The 24,388-nt window shown below is 32.7% G+C and overlaps 1 protein-coding gene across 3 annotated transcripts in view; it reads right to left on the bottom strand.

The window, feature by feature from the left end:
- Nucleotides 1–24,388, bottom strand: part of UBR3 (ubiquitin protein ligase E3 component n-recognin 3) — a 146,768-nt gene that overhangs the window by 83,412 nt on the left and 38,968 nt on the right. For all 3 annotated transcript variants that reach the window (XM_037523504.1, XM_037523505.1, XM_037523506.2), the window contains exons 6-19: nt 22,808–22,874; nt 19,703–19,833; nt 18,341–18,569; nt 13,105–13,284; nt 12,397–12,530; nt 11,568–11,654; nt 8,683–8,748; nt 8,511–8,600; nt 7,607–7,735; nt 6,930–6,982; nt 6,697–6,830; nt 6,151–6,236; nt 4,779–4,920; nt 1,990–2,086 (exon numbers count right to left, since the gene is read on the bottom strand). In XM_037523504.1, coding sequence (XP_037379401.1) covers nt 1,990–2,086; nt 4,779–4,920; nt 6,151–6,236; nt 6,697–6,830; nt 6,930–6,982; nt 7,607–7,735; nt 8,511–8,600; nt 8,683–8,748; nt 11,568–11,654; nt 12,397–12,530; nt 13,105–13,284; nt 18,341–18,569; nt 19,703–19,833; nt 22,808–22,874 — 1,625 coding nt within the window. The remainder of the gene's footprint in view (nt 1–1,989; nt 2,087–4,778; nt 4,921–6,150; nt 6,237–6,696; nt 6,831–6,929; nt 6,983–7,606; nt 7,736–8,510; nt 8,601–8,682; nt 8,749–11,567; nt 11,655–12,396; nt 12,531–13,104; nt 13,285–18,340; nt 18,570–19,702; nt 19,834–22,807; nt 22,875–24,388) is intronic.

The raw sequence follows: 24,388 nt of genomic DNA, 5'->3' as shown, positions 1-24,388 counted from the left end.
AGAAAACCCATGATACCTACAAACAGAAAAGGTTACCTAAATGGTAATATAAGTCTAATCAGGTTTCCCAACTTTGACACTAAGGACATTTAGAGACAGATAATTGCTACTTGTAGGGAGTAGACGTCTATTAGATGTCAGTAACAACACTCCCTGTCTTCACACAATGCCAAATGTCCCCAAGAGGACAACAGCCCCTGATTAGGAAACACTGTATTGAAAAGAGAGAAATAATCTGCTTGGGGCTCAATCAAAAATATGCTATTGAAAAATAAAATACACAATTCTGTTTGCTTTACAGAGTGCCTGGCATATATCAAGCACTCTGGATATGTGTATTGTTAAATAAAATTTCCCTTTTATGGTGAAGAACAGAATTGGACTGTTAGTGATAAATTTAATATAGTATACACACATGTTGCTTTGCAATGATGCATATCTTAAACTTTTACATTATAGTGAAATGTTACTTCAATTTTTAAAATTACATTAAAAAATAAAAAAATTAAATTTCTATTTTAAAACTAATACATTGAGCATTTAATGACTCCTTAAAAGCTTTGGCCTAATCCCAGTCTGAATTTTTATTCATTATAAAGTAAAAAGAATAATATATTTCACTATGTATTTAATACTTAGAGCATATTCAGACAACTAGCCACTGCCACTGTCCCACCACCACCTCCTAGAAAAAAAGGTAAAGCCACTTAGGGCTACCGTGTTTATGAATACCACCCAAGTTTTCATATGTCAATCTAAACTACTCAAACTTAGTTAATAAATATATTCTAAATATCTACTACGTAATACTAACACCGAGATACTAAAGATGTAAAAGAGATATAAAGATAAAATAGCTTTCCTCAAGGAGCCAAGATGCTAGTAAAAGTCTACAAATAATTGTAAAACCATATGGAAAAGCATTTAAAATATGTTACTAGTAAAGCAGAGAAAGGAGAACCTCTGAAATCTTCCCAAGGGATTTTAGAAAAAGGGGGAGAGAGAGATGCTGATGGCTGACATGGTTTTGTTTTTTGTTTTTGTTTTTTGTTTGGGGGTATGAAGGGGATGTTAAAATTCTATACTACAAACTTTCTCCAGACATATCTGTGATGAATCTTAAATTCAACATCTATCTATCTATTGTTGCTAAGGTTGGCAAAAGAGAAGTATCAACTATGTCTAATATCTGTATTTATACTTTGGTAGTTTTCTGGACAAATATTTTCTCAAGATCAAAAACATTTTCATTATTTTAAACTTTTAAAAAAATTGTTTAAGCTTTAAAAAAGCACAAATAAATGATATGATGTTCAGCAATATAATATTAATTACTGAAGCTTAAAAATAGGTAGAAATTAATCTATAACAACATACAAAACTGAATTGTTCATTCAAAAAAGTGTTCAAAATATGAACCTCTACTACCAAAACATATACACTATTGGAAACTAATGTTATGTCACTTAAAAAAAATCTTCAAAAAAGATATCTTTCAAAACTTTTATTTCCTGCAGTCACCAACATTTTAAGCTACTTTATTACATATTTACAAATAAAATTGATTTTGTTTGGCTATTTTCCCAGTGTCAAGAACATAGCAATATGACACTATTTTTACAGATACCCATCATTTCTGATGCCAGACTATTTTATTATTTTAACTTGTGCCTCCTCTACTGGTTTAAAAGTAGAACAACACAAAATCCAGCTTTGAATTCCACTGGTCAAATAGCAACAACAAATTTAAATTCAATCTTGAAAAAAACATACATCACAGATTTTTTTTAACTTAAAATATTTTCTCCTCTAAAAGCTAACAGTATAATGAGTACATATCACATTTGTGTTATAATGGAAACTTTTCTATGTAAATACGAAACATTAATATACTAATATACATTAATATACTAATCAATATAACAGAAATTTCTCCATGAAAATACACAAATACGTCCATTATTATACTAATCAGTAAAACAAACTTACAATGCTGTGTATCTGTCCATTGCAGACTGCACATCTCTACGGTAAACAGTACGAAGAATGACCATGACTGGGTCAAACTCCTGATCCCAGACTTCAGCTATTATTCAAAAGAAAGTAGAAACAGAATACTGACTACTCAGGAATAAAGTCATCCCCTAATGAGTTAAATATAAAAGTACATTTCAAATTTAAAAGATAAAATAGGTTAAATTTATTGTATGTTTGCATTAATAACCTTGATGCCATGAATTTTTCTGTCAAAAATTAGAATTTCATCATTTTGAATATTCTTATTTCAGCAAGCAGTAACGTGATGATGCCTCATTGTCTTTTTTTAAGTGCCTTTAGAAATTTAAAAACCCAACACATTATCACTTTTTGAAGTATTCAAAGAAAAAAATGTGAGAACTAGATTTAAAAATTAGTGAGTATGTTGTTATGCTAAAATTGAACATTGGTCTCCTTACCTTCTCCATTACTAGGAACCACTATCTTACGTGTACAACTGGTGGCATTCAGATGATTTTAAGTATTAAGCATACAAAGTTTTTTAATAATTATATAATTACATCAATATGTATTTAAAAATTATAAACTGCAAATAAAATCTGTGATCTCACTAATCATTCGTAAAATGAGTACAAGTTCTAAAAAGCAAATCCATTTTAGAAAATAAATATAGCATAAAATATGTATATAATAGTAGAGATGGTATTTAGAAGTGACAAAAATCTGTAGGATAATAATTTTAGAAAGCATTGCCTTATCAATGTCCCTTTCCAACTATTAAAATTTTTCCCCTACTCATTGTCTCCAGAAGACTTTACAATATTGGAAACACAGCAGGAACTTTTAGCTTCTGTCTATACATCTGCTACAATTTCAACTCTCCAGCATAAGAAACTTTTAACAATTGCTCCTATTTCCAAGTCACAGGCTATTCATCTTAAATTATTATAATATGACTTAAGATCCTTAAGAAAGGTCTTCACAGGGCCTCCCTGGTGGCACAAGGGGTTAAGTCTCAGCACTACCAAACTCTTGCCAGCCACTGTAGCAAGAGTTGGATCCCGGCTAGGCACAGCAGACCTCTCTGCTCCCCACGCTGTCTCTGGTAAATCCTCTCATCTCCCACACCTCTGGCCTACACCCCAGCTCTGGTATGCATAAATAAATTTTTAAAAAATAATAATAAATATTTTAAAAAGAAAAAAGAAAGGTCTTCACAAAGACAAAGAGGCCTTTGTTATTTCTATTACTTTTTGGCATTCACTTTAAATCTATTAATTTGTAAGAATAAAATTTAGTGTTTTTATCAGAATTACAAAACAAACGCAGTGGAAAAAAAATTAGTTCCTCTAGTCCAGTGGGCTTCAGTGTTTCATGAAGTTGGCTCTCCAAAGAGTTAGCAGGGACTACTTAGGAGCAAGGAGGTGGCAAAAAAGATGACAAGCTATATCTACTACCCACACCCACTTTAATAATATTAATAGTAAGGCTTTATTTCTGTATAATAGATTCGCTTAAGTCTTAGGTCCCTCAGAAAGCTTTATTTCAACTACTTTTAAAAAGCTTAAAAACATTTATCTGCTCTCTTTATTTTACAAGTCAAATCCAAGGATTAAAAAACATGTTCTCAATATCCTACAACTAGCTAATATAATTCAGTATTGTATTTGAACATAACACTCAATCTCTTTACCCTAATCTTCAAACACCCAGTGCTTCATCTTCGTGTTTCAGTGTCTATTGTGCTATTAGGCATAGAGGTTTTTTTTTAAAAGCAGATTCCCAGAACCCATACCAAGAAATACTGCTGATAGTAAACAGGCTGAGACATAGGGATCTGTGTTTTTAATAAAGCCCATGAGTGAGTCTGAGAGAAGTAATCCTCACATAATAGTTTAATTAGTACTATATTGTACCAAATGGTCCCTCAACTTCAAAGTTCATTTTAGATACAAAGTGTTCAGGCCAATAAAGACACACTGTGTTTTTTACTTTGATAGAATATATTCCAAAGAGACTCTGGATTGTTCTTGCTATCTATGTGAGCTCCTTGAAAAATTCTAGATGATACAGTTCATTTTGCTTTATTTTTGCTGAACACAACTTCAATGTAAGCACCATATTTTTCATTTTAACAATGTGTTGAGGAGTCACGAAGCGTATAATTGCTACTTCTTTCAAAATTTTAAACTAGATTAGTGAAAATGAAAAAAAAAAAAACCAACTGTCAGAGTTTCACCTGCTTCTAACTATTGCCAAGCATGACATCTATAAATCTGAGGGGAACTTTACATAAATGCTCACTTAAGGAAAAGGTTTCTTGTATTAATATATATTTTTAAATGCAAGAAAGTATTATCATAATTCTATATACTAATTCTTTAACTGTTTCAAGTTAAAATTCAGGTAGTGAGAACTATTTAAAAATCAAATTTAGAGAGCAAATACTGTCAAAATATCTTTAAGAATATATTGTTTTCTAATTTCTCTTTCATTTACAGTTCCTTAACTTACAAAAAATGAACTAATGTTGATATGTAAAATCCATTTATAATACAGTCATCTAAAGAAGCTTATGGTAGTATAAAAATGTAAATTTGTAAATAAAGGAAAGCAGTATCATTCACTGTTTACCATAAAAGACATACATCTATAGAAAGTTTAAGGGGGGAAAAAAAACCCAAAGTTTAATAAACAAAGGATAAAACATTTACTCAGTTTACACAATTCTTCTTCAAAAAAAAGTATTTCACATAACATGTTTATGTATATAAACGTACCTTTGGGAGTATACATGCCTTGCTGCATAGAACCTCCAGGTTCAAAAACAGGAGCCTTAAAATCAGCTACAGCTGATAAAACTGATTCAAAGCTATAACTCCCCGGAATAATGCCACTTTTGGGATTTGGATTTTCTGGAATATGATATATGTGTCAAGAAAAATAAAAGCCACTTTTGTAATAAAACAATCTTAACCAATGTATGAAAGTTTATTTTTACTAAAATGGACCACTAGCAATTGTCTGTAATATATAACATTGGCCACAAGAGGGCTGTATAATACTGTAGCTCAATAATAACTTTTTAGTCATTTTTAAAATATTTTTAAATCTAGAAGTCTACTAATAAACTGTATGCTGACATAATTACCAAGTATATTTTCCCCAGAATGATATTTCAGGAAATAAAAAGAATTTTTTAATGATCACCATTTTCATTCTCTACAAATACTGTGCTTCCCCTTAGAAAATCAAAGAACACGCTAAAAACTAGTCAAGAATTTTATGAAGATTGTTTCCCTGAAACATAAATATCCTAGAAAAAAAAGAAAAGAAAAAGATGCTAAGAAAATTTAAGCAAAGGAAACTACTATATCACAAATTTCTCAATTGTTTCAAGTTACAGAGAATGCTTTGGCTCTGTTACAACATGCACGAACAGGATAAAATGGCTGAATGAAATTATCAAACAATATCAAATTGATGCTGCTCATAAAAATCTTCAAAGTATCAAACAGGCATTCCAACAGGAGTTATTTCCCAAAATTATTGCCAGTTTTTCTGATCATATCCATAATTTAGAAACAGTAAATTTTTATCACAAAATAATACACAATTATCTTCACCTCATTAACTATAACTTTAAAAATAATAGTGTCTGTAGCGTGTTCAGTGCTGTACAAATAACTGCAAGCTTTCAAAGTTTGTAGGCTATTGTATTTGCCCCTAAAAACTTCTTGGCTAAGACTGATTCTAAGGAAAAAAAATTCTCATAAACTTTAAAACTCTGCTAAAAACAACTGTAAAATATATCTCTAAGTTTTAACCACAGCTAAACAGATAAAGCTGAACAAGCTGCCTTTTACGAAGTGTACTTCATTAGTGTTGTCCTAGGTCAGATCTTGTGGTGTCCAGAGTCATGACTCCAAGGCCTAATAAGAGTTTTCTGAGAGGCAACAATTAGAGGCAAAAACTGATGGCACCAGTACTAAACACACCCTTGATCAAACAAGTGAAGCTCTTTTTCTATACAATCTTTCCACTTAAAATACCATTTCTAATAAAAAAAAAGTGATATATCTTTAATCTGTAAAAATTACTTATTATTTAGATTCTAGACCTAGCAGAAAATTAAAACTTTCAAAAGGATATGAGGTCCAGCAATGAACTATGTGTCCTGTCATTCATACACAGCTGGGCTACCATCTCTGCTCTAAGAATCTCATCATCAGACATTCCTAAAATAATTAAAAATAAAATTAATATGAACATATATATAAAGCAAAGAAACAACTTACCACATTTTATTAGGCTGTTTTATCAAGAATGCGATACTTCAAAATTAGTGAGCAAAAAATACAATGCAATTATACAATGTATAACTGAAGATTAACTACTCTAAGGTTAGGTTAGCAGTTCACTTAAGTAGAGGTTTTTTAAAGGATATCCTTAAAGTTGTAACAAATGCGAAATATATCAAGAGTCCGAAGCAATGTTTACATATATCTACATCCTTTTATTTTTCCATAAGTCAGTTACTACCATTCAGTCACCACTATAAATTAAAATCCCGTGGGTCCAAATGAGACATTTCTGAACCACATTTCAATTATCAATTTGGCTTACCTGTGTACCACAGGGAGAGGGGAAGGAAGGGAGAATAGTTAATACCCCAGTAGTAGCACTAGTGGTTTTTACCTAAATGTAAACGAAGACTCAAAAGAATCACAAGAAATGTAAGAGCGCCTTCTAACATCGATCTCTCATGCTCTGCATCAAGTACTGTGTTTTGATGTTGTGAAGCCATTGTCAATAAATCCACTACCTTAAATCTATAATAAGAAATAATTGAGATATATTTTTGTGTTAAATCAAAATTAACTAAATTACAAATACTTCCTGATACTGGACGTTAATAAAATTATTCTTACCGTTCAAAGACAGATGAAATAAAATAATCTGGGTCAAGTCTAGAAGCACAAACCTTTAAAAGACAAAAAAAAACACCAACTTAATTTCTCAACATTCAGTTTTACTTCTTGTAAATTTTTTTTTAATTTTCAGTGTCTTACGATGTTGTGGCCTCTAGTAGAGGAGCTTGCAGATCCCAGGAGAGACTACCTCTCCAAGAACTAGCTAATTCCTAAATATAATAAGCAACTTACTTCTCATATGCAAGTAATCACTCCTCTAATTCTCACACACTACATCAATATCAGTATTCCCCCTACCCTAAAGCAATCCAGTAAAATACCAGGCAAGTTGGGACAAACTACATTCCCCCAAACACTTGAGAATTATTCAAACTAGCCAATCCTAAACTTCTTCTCAGCACTGCCTTGCCTTTCCCATCAAAATCCCAATAAAGGTTCTAGCAGAGGATTTCCCCTCATTCACACTTTTGCCTCCTAATCAGAATCTCATGCTTCCAGTATGCCTAGCATGTCACGGAATGCTTCCTTCTCTTTGGAAATATAAGTAATAAATTATTCCTTCAACAGCACTGACTTTTACAAATCACTATTTAATTCTCTGTATAAATTAAAATCCTGCAGGTACAAATGAAACACTTCTAAAGTGTAGCATCTGCATTATCAAACTGGCTTACCTGTAATAGGTAGATGTCAGGGTCAATCATGGAATTACAGAAATGAGACTGGACATAGGTCATGGCCTGTCCTTTGATTTGCAGACCATTTCTTACCCACATATTACTATGGATTTCAGCAAGACTTGCCTAGTAAAGTAAAAAATAAGTATATTAAACAAATAATAAGTCATTTAATATTTATAGAATCATGTTATATTGAACAATCATTTAAAAATATTTTACAATTTAATCATAATTTATGCCTGACGTTCTATCCAATATTAAAGATATTCAATTCAAATACACATTTTTTAACATGAAGTAATCATCATACTCTGTACAATCCCTGGTCCCACCTTTTGGAGTTTATACATGAATTAGTTTTCCATGATGGTGCCAGGATACATTTATAACAGTTTTCACAGGAATCATTCATGAGCAGTCATTGACATTTATATTTAACTCTTTCAAATAACAAACATATATGTAATGCCTTAAAAAAGCAGGGATACCAAAAACAAAGCTAAATGTTGAAAGTCAAAAGATATAACAGAGAAACTAGGATCAACTAGGTAAATCAACCCAAACAATGTGGATAAGAAGATAGTGGGAACATCAAGGCTAGAATCTGCTGGATCTGCTGATACCCAAAACAGTGCTGTAAAACTCCTCCATAAGTTATAGTAAAAAGAATTCCTACGGAAATTGTAACTAAAAGTAAATCTCATAGAACAAATAACAAATAGCAAAAATATGTATGTCAAATATGTATAGAACAAATAACAAATAGCAAAAATACATATGTTAAATTAAAAAAGTTTTTAAGCATTTTGGCTATAACAATAAAAGCATACAAATAAAATAAAGGAAGACACTTAAACAAGGACTTTAATTAAAACTTTTTAAAAGCCTAAATACTTACTTGAATTTGGAGTGGGTGAATCATTAGTTTCATTAGCATTTCCTGATCTGGTAAAACAGAATCCAAATCTAGTTCTTGACATTTCACAGCCTAAAATTTGTGATTAAAAAAAGAGTTACTAATTTAATATGCATTTCCCAATCTTAAAAAATTTTTTGAATGACAATCTTACCTTACTCAAAAACATAGCATAGTAACGATGTAGTGGTAGATGAAAAGTGACTTGGTTAGGTGCTGGCTGAAATAAACAAAATCCACACATCAGAGAATGTTTTATAAAAGTTCAAAGGTTTTATAATACTAACACCACACTTTGACCTAGATTGTATTCCCATACTTTTTTATCAAAACTTCAAACTTGGGCCTCCCCAGCGGCGCAGCAGTTGAGAGCTGAGTTGCTAAGCTGCCCACAGCCTCTGCAGTGCCGATTCGATCCCGGACCACCAGGCGAGGGTCCCACATGGCGCGACAGACCTCTCCTGCTGTGCCTGCTGCTCCCCTCAGCAGTGTATTTCGTCAGTCTGCCTGCCCTGCTCTCCCCTCTGGCTCTGGTGAATTCTCTCACCCTCCCGTGCTTCTGACTGAACCCAGTGCTTGTATAAATAAATAAATCTTAAAAAAAAAAAAAAAAAAAAAAAACCTTCAAACTTTACGATATAGTTTAAGCAACCACCATAGATAAAATTACTCAGCAAAAAAAAAGCTCCCTGAAGGCAGAAATTGTGTACTACTCAATTCTGGATCATCTGAAGCATCTGCCCAGAACAAGGGATGAAATATATTTCCCTTTAGAGTAAGCCATCTGTAACTCTCCATATGCATCCATACCAAACATGATGCTAGTTATAAGAACAATAAATACAGTAACATTTATTGAGCACTTGTTATGTACCAGTCACTCTGCCAAAAACTTTATTCACATTACCACCTATAATCTCCTGAAGAACCCTATAGGGTAGCAACTACTAATATTTCTAGTTTTAAAGCAGATCAATATTAGACAATCTAAGTAACTTACTAAAGTTAATCTGAACCGAGGAGCTAATCTGAACTCCACTGTTGTATCGATTGAGCATGATAAAAGGCAATGAAAACAGTTCTACACTGAGGTATGAATGAAGATCCTCCCTAGGTTCCTTCATAAGCTATATTAATTGCTCCCATATCAGCACCGAAAACAGCTTTTGTAAGAAAGCATATGTCAACAACCATTGGTATCCTTGTGAATATTATAAAAAACTATATTTTAAAGCTGTGAATCCCATGAGTCAAGCTATCACTATAAGAGCTAAACTATACCACAGCTGTTCTCTTTTAGCAAACAACAAAAATTACAAGTATTACTTGTTTTTAATGCTTTTAAAAGTTTTTAGTATAGTTTTTTCCTGTAAAATTTTTATCCACAGTGTGCAAACAGAAGGATAGCCCCGAATAGTATGTCAGAGTCCATCAGGATAAGGAAGTGATCCTTGGTAGGGTGTGATCTGGAATGAGGAATCAGAGCCTGACAGGTAAAGAGAACAATGACAAAGGGAGCCAGTGTGGAGTGCAGAAAACAATATATAAACAATAAAAAGATTATATGTGCAAAAAGCCCAAAATGGGCATAAAAGGCAAAGCAGGATGAGGAGGGCATCCAAAAGGAGGAAATGCCAAGTGTAAGAATTTGAAGCATAAATAGATTGAGAACAGTTTCTTCATAGAAGGGCAGTGCAAGATGGGGAGTCATGTGTCTAAACAGGATGAGAAGAGTATCCACATGTAAGGAAAGGGGTGGAACACTGCTATAGAAAAAAAGGGACCCATGCAGGGAAAGGAGAGCAACTGAGATGAGAAACTGGTTATCTATACCAGGACCAATCAAATATTTATTTATTTATTCAGGATAATGGAAGTCAGGTTTCTTATTATTGGAGAAAATAGAGTAAGTCCTAAAGTGTTATACTAAAATTGAAATTATCAATTTGAGCTCATATGTTTCAATATATAATAAATGAAGACAGAGGTGCAAATTTGTGTATATGTATATACATATATACACATGCTAAACTCCTAACCTCTATTTACTGAGAGAGGCTGGGAGCAATAACAATAGCAATAAGCACACCAAGTACCTAGATCTTGCTTTCTAAGTGCTGTCCACTACAAAAAGTATTCAGAGAGCCTTAAAAAATGAATGATTCCAAAAATGGAATATAGAAAATATAGGGTGATCCTAAAACACCTTCTTGGGTCAGAGAGACATGAAGAATTAGAAAAATAATGGAACAAGTCTTGTGTTTAAGAATCACACACTAAAGTATCTGGGGTAATGAGCATCAAGTAAACAATTTAACTCTCAAATGGTTCAAAAAAAGAAAATTCTCTGTACCCTGCTTCCAACTTTTAAATAAATTTGTGATTCCATCAAAAATTTTTCTTAGAAGAAATAAAGTCACCCCTGCCAAAATAAAATAAGATAACATGAGTTCTGTCTGCCTAGGTTTCAGAAATCAGATGGGGGGGCTGATGCTGCCTATAACATGATCTTCCTTTCACACAGATCATATTTTGACTATTTCATAAAGGGATTACAGTGGCTTCTGATAGTAAACTTGGCTTACTAGTTAAAAGAAAATCCTTGTTTAGGTCATACAGAATATGTTCTGGACCAACCCTTCTCAATTTCATTATTAATAACAACATTGGCCAATTAATTAGGTGACACTCGTCTCATTAATCTCCCCTATCATATCTGCATTTGCACTGTCATTTTACCACTTCAAATAAAACTAATTTTCACTCTGGAAAAATACTGAAATGTATACATTTGGTAAAAGAAAGAGATAATTAAGTCCTTCTCTAGGAAATATGCCAACATAATAATTAAAGCACTGTTAAATTTCCAGAACAGCAAAGAACTAATTTTCCCATTACTCCTTTTTTGAAGTCTAATGATAATATGTTCATTCTGATTTGTTTCCTTATCCCATGAAAAGATATTATTTTCAATTTCAAATGAAGTCTATACCTCCTTTCTTATATGTTTTTCTATACTGTTTATCGAAATAGACATACCTCATCTACGAAGTTAATAGCATCAAACCAGTCTTGAAGAGCCTCAAGGCAATATCTAACAACATTTCGAGTATATTCTTGAGTTTCCTAAAAGAACAGTTATACATTTTTCAGTATATAAATAATGTATTTTCAAGTTCAAATTACAGGCAATACATAAAAATACATATATGCATTGCATATAAAGTGGTAAAAAAAATTTCAACTAACCACATTTGCCATTTCAAGAAATCAGTCCTTTATAAACTAATAGCAACAATCATTGACAATTATGAAAATTAAACAGCACAATATGCCCTCTCACATATTTCTGAAAATTAACCAAAGCTGAAATAGATTAAGATGATGTAAATCCAGTTCCAGTTCAAGAGCCCTAAAATATTCTAACTTCCCTAACATTACTGTTTGATGGGTTAGTTTTATGGGGGGGAATGATGAAAAATTCTGGAAACAGATAATGGTGATGGTTGCACAACATTATGAATATACTTATGAATATATTAAATAAGAATTATGAATATATTAAATAAGAAAGTCAAAGCTATTGTAATTGACGCTATTTGAAATTTTTACAAAGCTTCAAAAACTATTCACAGTAAGGAAAGGTTGGAAATATTTGTAAGATATGTGAATTACAACCTATCTAAGAATAGTAATTATTTTCATGGGTCAGCTTTTACGGATCTGAATTCAATTTGAAACAGAATTAAACAGTATATAAATAAACAGTACATATTATTAAATATGAGTAAACAACTCAATATGTTTACAAATTTTTTCCTTATTTGAAAGATAAGTAAAAAAATTAACAAAAATATTTTCAACATACCCTAACTTTGCAGTGTGATAAGAGTCCCCACATTGGCTGTGCACAGGCCTCAAGTTCAGCAGCAAAGGCAGCATAATAGGTCTGAGACTCAAATTCCACATGTTCATTTAGTTCTCGCTTGTTTAAGTTCATACCTTGCAAAAATTAAAGCAGGTTATAAACCTTGTGAAATGGAAGCAACTATTTATATTAAAAATCAAGCGAAATACTTGCTAGTAGCAATCACACTTTAACACACCCAAATGACATAAAAGGACACAATATGTATAGAAATAAATAATTAAAACTATAGTAACCCAGTTCTTTTGGAATTCTTTACAAAGTAGGCTTTCTTAGAAATACTTTATGAATTCTCTTTTTTATATAATATATTAAATAAGAAAGTCAAAACTATTGTAATTGGTGCTAGCTGAAATTATTACAAAAATTTATAAACTTTTTCAGAGAATAAATTAGAAATTTAAAGATTAAGGACTTTTAATGCCAAAAAATTACACTTGTTTCCTTTGTAATTACTTGACATTTTTTCATAACATTCTAAAATGATTTTGTGAGTACTTTATTAATACTTGTAAGTATTAATCAATTAAAATGAGATATTTCAAATGTAACCAAAAGATGTGCTATTATCTCTTTATTAGTATTTGCTAGTTCAGATTCAGGCACTTTGTAAACTAAAAATATTTACAACAAAAGTAAAATTCATACCTTGAAAAAAAGATACAAAGTTCATCCACGTAACTAATAAACCATGGTCCTCCAAAAATCTCTTAGCCACACTTTGATGAGAAAGAATATTAATAAAATCACTAACAAGAGGCCAGTAAGTGTTATTCTTCAGCAATGCTTCTCCACAGTTCACTACCACATGTAAACTATTTTCTTCATCTAAAACAGATACAACCCAAATAAGCTTACTTTAAAAAAAAAAACTTTACAATGATATATATTTTGAATCTAAGTTCAAACTACAGCCTGTCATTTAATACCTAGATGGCTTTAGGTGTATTACTAAACTCTGAATCAATTTCTTCACCTGTAAAATGGAAAATAAAAAAAAAAATCTAAGGGATTAAACATTAATATAAACCACTTAGCACATCATTATAATAATTGTTGCTGCATATCCAATATATTACATATTGTTGATATGAAATAGTTATACGCTTTATAATATACAAGCAGCTTTATAAACTATATTACTGTTCTAAAGGTAGAATGTAATATTTTCAGTTACAATCAATAAAATTTTATCCCTAGATTAATCTTGTACCATCTTATCAATCTGTATGATTTAAACAATATATATTTAACTGCCTTTTTTCCCAAAGAATATGTAAATATAATTTTTTAGCAAAAAGCATTTCAAGAAAGAACACACACGCGTGCACCCGCACGCAAGCGCACACACACATGCACACTAACTTTTTATGCCTAAAAACCAATCTTCAAACCATAAATACATTGTATGGTGGGGAGGGATTGGTGAGAGCAGAAATCAGACTTATACAAAATGTTTACTATTAGAAATTAAAACATATGCATTAGCCTCTCAACCTATTCCAAATTGATTCACTAGACAAACAAATCCCCCATTCCCACTGTAAAACACATTAATATCTATAACACAGAATAGTCATGCTAACTATTCTTTTTATTATAAATATAAAATTTAAATTAGAAGTGTATAGTTGTATATATCTCTATATAAACTAATGAAATATGAGTGTATAAAAAATACTATTACAAAATCTGGTTAATAAGCTTTGAGAGATAACAAAAATACCTTTAAAAATACTAAAAAAATTCTTGAAAGAGAAAACTCACAAAAAATCTAGGGGATTTTATATTCAAATTGCTTCACAAAGATCTTTATGTTCTTATTCTAAAGAAACTAATAGTAGAAATCACAGATGATTCTTTACTGATGTGACATAGATGAGAAATATGAGGATAATTCCAATCAAGGAAAACATATCTTAAAAATTCTTAGTCCAATATTAAAAGATTGGAAAGTGAACATTAATTATTGTATTTTAAATTAAAATGTACAATTTACATATATATCTTTTCAATGATTCCTCACTTTTCTCCAACTAACCATCTACTTACATAACTTCTGTACTTTTTAATTTCCAAAAATTAAACCGGGTTTCAGTTCATGAAATTATTTTACCCAATTTTTAAATGTAACCCACTTAATAAGTATGCTTTCTTTCCGTGCTTCCTAATAGCACCGAGATACTCCAGCATGAGCCAGGGTATAAAATGAATGAGGAAGTGGGTAAGGAATCGTTTACAAATTAAATATACCTGTTATGAAAATACCCTCTCTACAACTACTGCTACAGGGAGTTGGTGAGTCATTGAATTGATGGGACAGTGAGTAGGGTTGTTGGAATTTTAAACTTTTAAAACATTAAGTATCACCATTCAAGAATGATATAATAAATAAATAATTAAAAACACAGTATGAGTTTACAAGAAAATGTACAGAAATCTACCTTAAAAGAATCACCATTCTATTTAATTAAAACCATAAGGTTGGGAAAAAAAAAAAAAAAACCGTAAGGTGAGTAAGCAGAATATAATTAATCAAAATCACAATTTTTCTGACACTGCTTTAAATACTACTGTTCTTGTGAAAAACACCTTGGAATCATTAATGAAATAAAATTATTACAACTTCTATTTTTACCCAACTGGTACTTTCCTCACTACAGATATAGAGAGCAGCAATGGATTCAGTGTTAAATGAGATTCATTCATCAACAAATATATATTGAGCACATACTGAAAGCGAGGTATTCTACAAGCTCTGAGAATAAAGTGAATTATTATTTTAATCAAATTAAGTAAATTAATCAAAATTTATATAGTCTCCCTCCACTTAGATTAATACCTAAGAAGACAAGGGTTATAATAGGAAAAATACAAAGTTGTAAGAACAAATAAAGCTAACCAATAATTCAGGGACTCTCCTGAGAAAGCAATGTTTAAACAGATGTACAGAATGAAACAGTAATTAGGATTAACCAGAGAAGGTATGGATGAGGGAAGAAATAACGCTCTAAGTAGAGGAAGTATGAAAAAAAGGATGGACTAACTGGGACAAAAAATGCAAAGGATGGGTGGCAAAAATGAGGCTACAAGGCCTTATGAAACAGCTGAGGGGAGCAGCGGGCGGCAGGGGAGGTCTGCGTGCCATGTGGGACCCTCCTCTGGTGGCCGGGGAGCAGCCGGGGATCGAACTGGCGCTGCAGAGGCTGTGGGCAGCTTCGCAACCCAGCGCTCAACTGCTGCGCCACCGGGGAGGCCCAATAAAGTAAAAATTTTAAGGAGGATTTTCTCCTCTAAATCTTCAGCTATTGCTATGGCCACATGAATTTTCATTGTATCAGCGCCTATATTTACTAACAACATAGACAAGATTTTCCAATATTGTCAAAGGATAATTTATACAAAGGCTAGAAAGTAGTAAAAAATAAAAAGTACAAAAATCCTGTCTTAAAATCTGTGACTAGTTATGTTCAATGTAGTTTTAAAGCTCTTCAGGTAAAAGTGGGGAAAGTTTATGAGGCTCTTAGAAAACCAGTAATGTCATGAAATTTTATGCTACTTTTGAAAGAGGAACAAAACACTATAGCAGCTAAAGATAATTTTAAACCTGGTTTAGAAATAAAATAATTTGCTACTAGAAAAATTGCATTTGTATTTAAAGATCTTAAGTACTGCTGCCTACAGCTATGTAGTTCCTGGAAAATTCAAAGTGTGTATGAATTTCCAGGACAGACGAACAGCATTAAAAGGGAAGTACATATAGAAACCAACTAAAGACCATGCAATATGATTCAGAAAATACAGGAAATGTAAGAAGAGCAAAGACACCAGGACCCAAGCCAAGAAACACCAACATTGAAAGAATCAATACAAAAGAGATTGGGGTCACAGAGCTGAGAATCGAGCATGTGAAATTCTGCTGAAAATCAAACAAGATATGGCCTGAAAATGTGATCATTGGCTTCCTGACAACGTAGGTCATGGAAATGGTGACCATATAATTTATTGTATAAATTTTACTTCTGAGAGTAAAGGGGATTGTATTAATTACTATATCAGAACAGCAAGCATAACTTGGAGCTATTCTGGGCGAAGTAGGACATGTGGCCTCTGGAGTCATGAATAATTTTAGAGAAAGCAATAGAATGACACTGAGGCATATTAATAAGTAAATGGAAGATAAGGAAACAAATACAAAAACTCTCGCAGGAAAGCTGGCTATAGAAAAACTGGGAGGCAGACTCATATATAATTTCCCAAAAATTATTCTTCCTTGAAGACCAAATGTATATCATACATAATATGTACAGCTACATCCCTTAGTAAAGAAAATAGTTCTTTTCAAAAGAACAGGTATTTCTAAATTTTTGAAGTGTTCCAGTTTATAAATTAAAATACAATTTTTGTGAATCCTCTAAATATATAATTCCATGTGTAAGAATATCATTGCTACAAATAAATGATAATAGATATTATTTTTTAAAAGAAAGAGCAACATATAAGCTAAGTCTCTAAGAAAAGGTCATCTTCCATGAAGATAGAAAAACTATAATACAAAACAGCTTTCAAATTTTCCTTTAAATAAAAGAGATGTATTGTTTAATAAGCTGTACTAATTTCCCAACTCTACCTGCAATGTGAAGGTAGAGTCATATAAAATCATAGCCATTGAACTTCAACTCCCTAAGCCACAACTGCCTCATCTGTAAAAAGGAGAAAACAATGTCTACTCCAAGAAATTACTAATAATTAAATCAGATAAAGCATTAAAAATGTTGAGAAAAAGAGCACTGGTACAGTGAGTGCTCCAAAGATAGCAGTTACCAAAAATAGCCAGCTATTATTATATATAAAGCATTATGCCCTGCACTGAGCATATGTCAGTTTTTAGGCTATGCTGTCACCTGTTTCATATCTGAGAATAGATGGACAATCAATATAAAAAGAAAATAGGAGCTGATATGCAAAAGGAGACAAAAGTGGAACAGGGCAAGTCTCAGTAAGAAGATCACTCTTCCCCAGAGAACAGAAAGGTCTTAAGATCCAGATGCCAGTAAGTGAAGACACTGTCCTATCAATATTTGTCTAGTTGTATAATGGTTAAGAACAAAGATTCTGACATTAGAGACACAAAGTTCTTCTTGGTTCTGTCATTTCCTAGCTGTACAATCTATAGCACATAACCTAACTTTACTCTCCATTGGGATAATAATAATACCAATCTCAGAAAGTTACTAAAAAATTTGAGACAACATATGAATTGTATTCAACACAGAGTCTAATACATAGCAAATACTAAAAAAAACAAATTACAAGTTAATATTTGTAATAAATATTGCAAAGAGGTAAAGATAAAAGATCACAGAGATTAAGACTGGAAGGAGGTCCTACAAATATATGAGTTTGAGGAGAATCAATTGCACAGTAGGCACAAAAGAAGAAAATCAAAGCTCTCACTAGGGAATGGAAGAGGGAAAGATTTATCCCATCCTTTAAATTATAAAATTTAGGCATATAAAAATGTCCAGGGTTGGCAGTAACAAATTTTTTATTTAAAAAAGGAACAGAAACATGTCTAATAACAAAATGGTTAAAGAAATTATGGTGAAGCAATGATATTAACACTTCTAATCTTTACATGTACACTATAGTAATATTTTTAAGTATGTATTTGTATCTATAAGTATACTCTTTTCAGACAAAAAATAAAATGTTAACAACAGTTATTTGTAACAACTATAGCTGATTTTAAGGTTCTTTAAATTTTGCTGAACATTTCCAAAAATTAACAAATATATATTATTTTATATTTATATCTATTCGTATAACATTAGTTATATAAAGTATACTAATCATAAAATCAAGTGAAAATAATGTAGTTTACCTTGTAGCTCACTTTTAATAAGGCAACTTTCCATCATGTATAAAAGCACCGTGACCATAATATCCAGCAGTTGACATTCTTCTGTTACCTGTCTAGCTAATTCCTCATTGCTGAACAACTGAACACTAATATGCACAATTCTGTTAGACATTGTATCTGATTCATGACTTTTCTTCAAAGTTTTCATAATAAAAGCATAATGTTGAACAAAAGTTTTTGTAAAAGCAACCTGTAAAATTTTTAAATAAGAAAAAAGCACATTAGTTTAAATCTGAGATTCATAACATATTTTTCAACATATCAGATTGGTATTTTAAAACTTTATTAGCTTGTGATGGTGTCCACAGTAATTGAAAAAATAATTTCAATGATGTTGATATTCTTAAATTACATTTTCCTTTTTATGGAACTATAACAAAATACTTTGATGGTTAATAAATATTTTAATAGGCATTTTAAATTACTGAAGTTTTAAAGCAATTACAAGACCATGGTTTAGAAACACAAATTTCCACTTTGCTTAGAAAGATAACAACTTACTAAATCAAAGTATGTATCTTTTTTCTGTGCTATGTACTTTAACAACAAAATCTAAAGTCTTAGCTAAAAACCATCATAACTAAACAAGTGTGTTAATCAGATTACTCAAAAAGCTGTATCTTGCCCTATTAGATGTGAAAACAGACCACTAATCTAACTATCAATACTCTATATATTCTTTGTAATAAGTAAATTCTTGTGTTGTTTTCTCAAGCAGGTGTAAAGACACAAAGCAATGGCAACATTAAAATAACACACCTAAAGAGGTTTTATTATTTATACCATAAGAACAAGAGCATGCTTTATTATCTTTTCATACAATAGGCTGTGGCACTTTTTCATGACCATACGATGGTAACAGGTGAGTCCTGACACTCTGGGACTATAGACACCACCTACTTACCTGTGTACATTGAGTCAGTAACTGTTTTGTCTTTAGCACTATGACCAAGAGCTACTAATTCCCTGCTACTCCAATGCCCTAAATACACAATCTAAATCCAACTGCCCCTGTGAAACAGTCTCATAGCACCCTGTACCTCTCCTTTTGAGAACTTAATACAATTTGTAAAAATATATTCATTTATGCAATTGTGTTTTTATTTGCAAGTTCCATGCAGAAAGGCAACCCATAGGAATGCTGTTTTGCCTCTGATCTTCCATGTTGCACTTTTTGTGCAAAAATGTGTTGGCAACAAAAGAAGCTAATGCTGTTTCACTGTGTTACATCAAAATAATAAAATGAGTCACAGCTGAGACATATATTTCAAGATAAAAAAAGAGGAACAAGGTTCAGAAAGGAAGGGAAAAAAATGTAGATACCTTATACTCTTGATCTGGAAGCATGTTGAGTAAGAAAGTTACCATCTTCTGGGGAAATTCATATTTTATAGTCCAAAACAATAGTTCTTCTAGGAAACTTTTATGTTTCAAAACATCCATTATAGACTGATCTGCATTTTAAAAAAAATTATCATCAAATGATTTAAGTTGCTCATCTCATTTAAAGCTTACTATAATTAATAACCCATTAACCTCAAGCACCTGATTGTATCTAAAATTTAAGGATACCCCTTCAATAACCCCAATAATACTGACAACATCAAGGTAGGTTTCTATAATCTCCAGAATATATAAATCACAAAATACTTAATTCTTATATTTAATATAAGAGGGTTACTAAGTAATTACTTGTCCTTAAAACTATCTAAAGTATCAAAAAATTATCTCATAAGGACAATATTCATGATACTTAATTTAATAACTTATTTTTTAAAGATTTATTTTCATTTATTTATGCATACAAGAACTGGGGTGTAGGCCACAGGTGCCAGGGGTAACAGCAGGTGAGGCAGAAGAGGGTCTGCTGCACCAAGTGGGTTTAGCTCCGGGGTGGGAAGGAGAGGAATAGCACTCTTGCAGCAATGGCTGGTGACAGCCTGATAGCACTGGGACTTTAACCCCTGCATCACCAAGGAGGCCCAAATAACAACATTTTTAAACAATATTTTTAAACTAAAAAATACTATTATGTAAATTTTTAATTTTTAGAAAGACAAGTTTTAATAGGATTCAATAATTTATCTATTTCTTTAAAATTATTCTTCATAAATCAATACTAACTTTACCATACAAAATAATTACTAATGCATTTTCTTACTCCAGTACATAGAAGCAGAAGCATTTTTTCTTCTGGTGAAAACATATCAGAAAACATTAATAGGTGTTAGATTTACTTACTTGCACTAAACTCAAGATACCCTCTTTACACATAGGTGAAAAAGGAAATGGATGCCCTTTCTGACTATCTGTAAAGATAGTCAAAGAGGCATAAAAATACCCACAAGAAAGACTATTTCAGGGCCTCCCTGGTGGCACAAGGGGTTAAGCACTGCACTATGAAGTGGTCTGCAGCCTCTGGAGCACCAATTCAATCCCCAGCCAGCCAGAGCAACCCACATGGCAAGGCAGACCTCTCCTGTCTCGCCTGCTGTTCCCCTCAGCAGTGTCTCAGTCAGTTTGTCCTGTTCCCCACTCTGTCTCTGGTGAATCCATTTACCCCCCGCATCTCTGGTCTGTACCCCAGGTCTTGTATGCATAAATAAATCTTAAAAAAAAAGAAAAACTATTTCTAAAGTCAACTTCTATTCTTTGAGGGTTTAAGCTGTTCCTTGCTTATCTCTGCATCCTTGCCACAATTAACAGGTATTTGATGAACTGAATATTTTTGATCATTTCACTACCTCTTTCTCTATTTTTTCCCTAAAAATGAACTAGAAAATTCTTTGTTGGAGCATATGATCTTGATAGCTATTGCTCTAGACTAGCTTTATACAACAACATCAAGGGGATAATATAAGTGTCAACTATGAATAAGGTGATTCAGTGACAGCGCTTAATCAGGGACTACAATTAGATGAGAGATTTGAAAATAGAGTACTACATGAACCAAAATATTAAGATATAGCCCTAACTACATTACAGTTCAAGTTGTCTTGCAAGATAACCACAGTTCAAATTTCATTCACTTTGCTGGTAGCCCACAAATTAAATACAACAGGATAAGTAAAAGAAGACCTACAAAATGAGCCTCAACTTCAAAGTACCTGCTTGTTCCATCTTTCCTAAATATTCCATAAGATACACTTAATCAGCACCAGAAATGAAAATCTTTTCTTCATCAAAATCATATTTTAACCTCTGGAGACTTTCCAACAGACCATAGTAACCCAGAAAATAGAACATGTTAAGATCTTGAAATCCATAGCAAAAATCCAGAGCACAGGCTGCCAACTAATAACAAGTACTGTAGAAAAGCTATTAGTGGGTACCAAGACAAGCTAGAAATGGAGACATAAATGCAGAGGAGGGGGTCTACCCTGAGGTGAGGGTCCCACCAACAGAAACTCAAAACTCCAGTCATCTTAAGAAAAGTCTTTTCAGACTTTTCCATTTATCAACTGCCTTATAAATAGCTAATGAACTTCAACCAAATCCACTCCCATAAAATTTAACTGGGGTTGCTTGCAACCCCAGTTCCTAAAACCTATACAACCTCACTCCCTTTCTTAATTTGTGTCTCCCAGCTCCAGCTGCTTTGAATCTTGCAGTAAAGGTCAAGAAAACAGTGGTTGAGAGTTTAGGCACTAGGATTTTATATTAGTCATCTACCTCTCATTAAATGTGCTCTCTAACATGCCTCCATTTCTTCACAAATAGCAGTAATAATAAAACCTGCTTTATATGGTTAGACTGAGAATTAAATGAAACAATATATGCAAGAAATGCTTAGTACTATGACTAGCATAGTGAAAGGTTCAATAAATACTACTCATTACTAATGTATTCCCTCACTACAGACATATCTATTTTCCTTCTTTGAGTAAACATGTACTGAGTCATTGAGCCCTTAATATGTGTTAAGTGCTATTCATTCTTATTCTCTCTCTCCATCAGTCCCTTGCTTGTTCTTTTTTACTTTAGAACTTGCATAGCCCAGATTATAAAAAAGGTAAAATAAAACTTTACATCAAAACACGGGATCCAAACCAAAGAATCAATAAAGAGACTAAATTTTTTCTGGGTCAAATAAGATAACTCACATTTTATGAGGAAAACAATGAACACAAACCCAATAATAAAGGCTTTACTGTTTTCGAGGTCCCCAACAATCATCCACTATACTTTTTTCATCATTAGACAAGTCTAGTAACATGACTCTCTTTAACGAGGTTCCGCCAACCCTACCCCCGCCCCTGTTAGAACTAGGTTGTGGGCCAGGCCATAGCAGTGACAGCACTGGGACTTAACCCCTAGGCCACCAGGGAGGTCCCCTTTAAAGAGCTTTGATATCAATATAGCTGGCTAAGGACATGTCCTTAATGATTAAGCATGTTAGGAGTCAAGGAAAACACAAAATATAAATACCTTTGGTGCTACTGCTAAGTTTGACCCTCTTTCTCTTGCCCAGACCTTGACTCCCATCTTGATCCTCCTGGAGAAAAACAAAATTAATATTATATATGGTCCTGTTCATTAATTTACAGACCCATACAAATACAAATGTTTCTAAATTATGTCAAGTATATAATATAGGCATGTTTCATATTATTAATCACATTTTATTTTTATGTATTTGCTGTAATAAAATCTTTTATTGCTACTAACTTTAATTAAAATATATGATGAAAATTCTTACTATTAAACTTAGTCCGTACTTCTGATGAAGACTCTTTTTTTAAAAAAATTTATTTATGCATGCATACAAGAACTGGGGTACAGGCCAGAGGCGGGGGTGGTAAGAGGATTCACCAGACACAGAGTGGGGTACAGAATAGGCGGACTGACTGAAATACACTGCTGAGGGGAGCAGCGGGCGAGTCAGGAGAGGTCTGCTGTGCCATGTGGGTATTTCCCTGGCTGGGGATGGAACTTATGCTGTAGTGGCTGCGGAGGGCTTCATAGGTTGTGTCTTAACCCCCTGCACCACAAGGGAAGTCCCCTGATGAAGACACTTAAACATGCCAATATGCAAAAATAAAACTTCTCCTAATCTTATAAACATAACAAGTACTAAAAAATAAAGCACAGCATATTAGAAGCTGGACCTGACAATTAAAAAGTAGTAATAAAAACAAATTAAAATACGCTTAGGAAAAAACCCAAGACAGAAATGCAGGCATTTCTGTTCACATGTGATATATTCATTCCTTTAAAATCTTATGATAAAAATAACAAGACTTGGGGAGGGGGGTAAAGATAAGGAGGGATAGACCACTCACAACCTAATCAAGTTTGTAATTAGTGAAGTAACAAAAGTACCTAGGGAGATCATTTGGATGCCTGGGGAAATATCTTGAAGTGGTTTGAGATTATCTCAGGGACGGCAACACTGCACCACAATCACAACAAGGAAACAAGCAGGCTGACTGAACACAGAGGGAAGAGGAGCAGAGGCAGCAGGCTCCCACCAGTGAAACCAATGTGAGACTGGAGGTGCTCCGCTTAGGGAGGGAGCACGGATGTAGTTACTCATTTCTCATGTCTTAAAATGTTGAAGAGGTTCCTGCTCCCTTCATAGCACAGTTCAAAACTTTTTCCCCACAGCTAATGGTTTCTACCCCATCATCACAGTTCTCCTAAACTAGGAAAGACCATGTATGAATCCCAAACTTCGATGTTACACTGACATTTTTTTCCTATTTTCCAAATATATATGTGCCAACTGACATTTTAGTGACGCATGGCAGTGTTTTGGGATACAGTCAGTTGTGCTAACAGTAGTGTTAGTAGCAGGTCAGATGTGTAAAATAAATTCCTAAATACTTTCTCAACCAGAGCCCATCAAAAAGCAAAAAAGTGACCTCAGGTTCATGCTGTTGCTCTACCTACTAGCATAGCTTTCTGGGCTTTTCTTGACCTAAACACCTTAAGTTCAGAAAAAGTTTCAGACTCCCTGCTTGCAAAATCTACATATTTCTCCAGCCAAATTAATTTTTCTTTCTCTCT

The sequence above is a fragment of the Talpa occidentalis genome, unplaced genomic scaffold (genome assembly GCF_014898055.3).
Source record: "Talpa occidentalis isolate TD23 unplaced genomic scaffold, MPIMG_talOcc4v2.1 talOcc4.3, whole genome shotgun sequence".
Taxonomy (NCBI): domain Eukaryota; kingdom Metazoa; phylum Chordata; class Mammalia; order Eulipotyphla; family Talpidae; genus Talpa; species Talpa occidentalis.
Note: the sequence above shows the minus strand (reverse complement) of the source record. Positions and strands in the feature narration are given on the sequence as shown.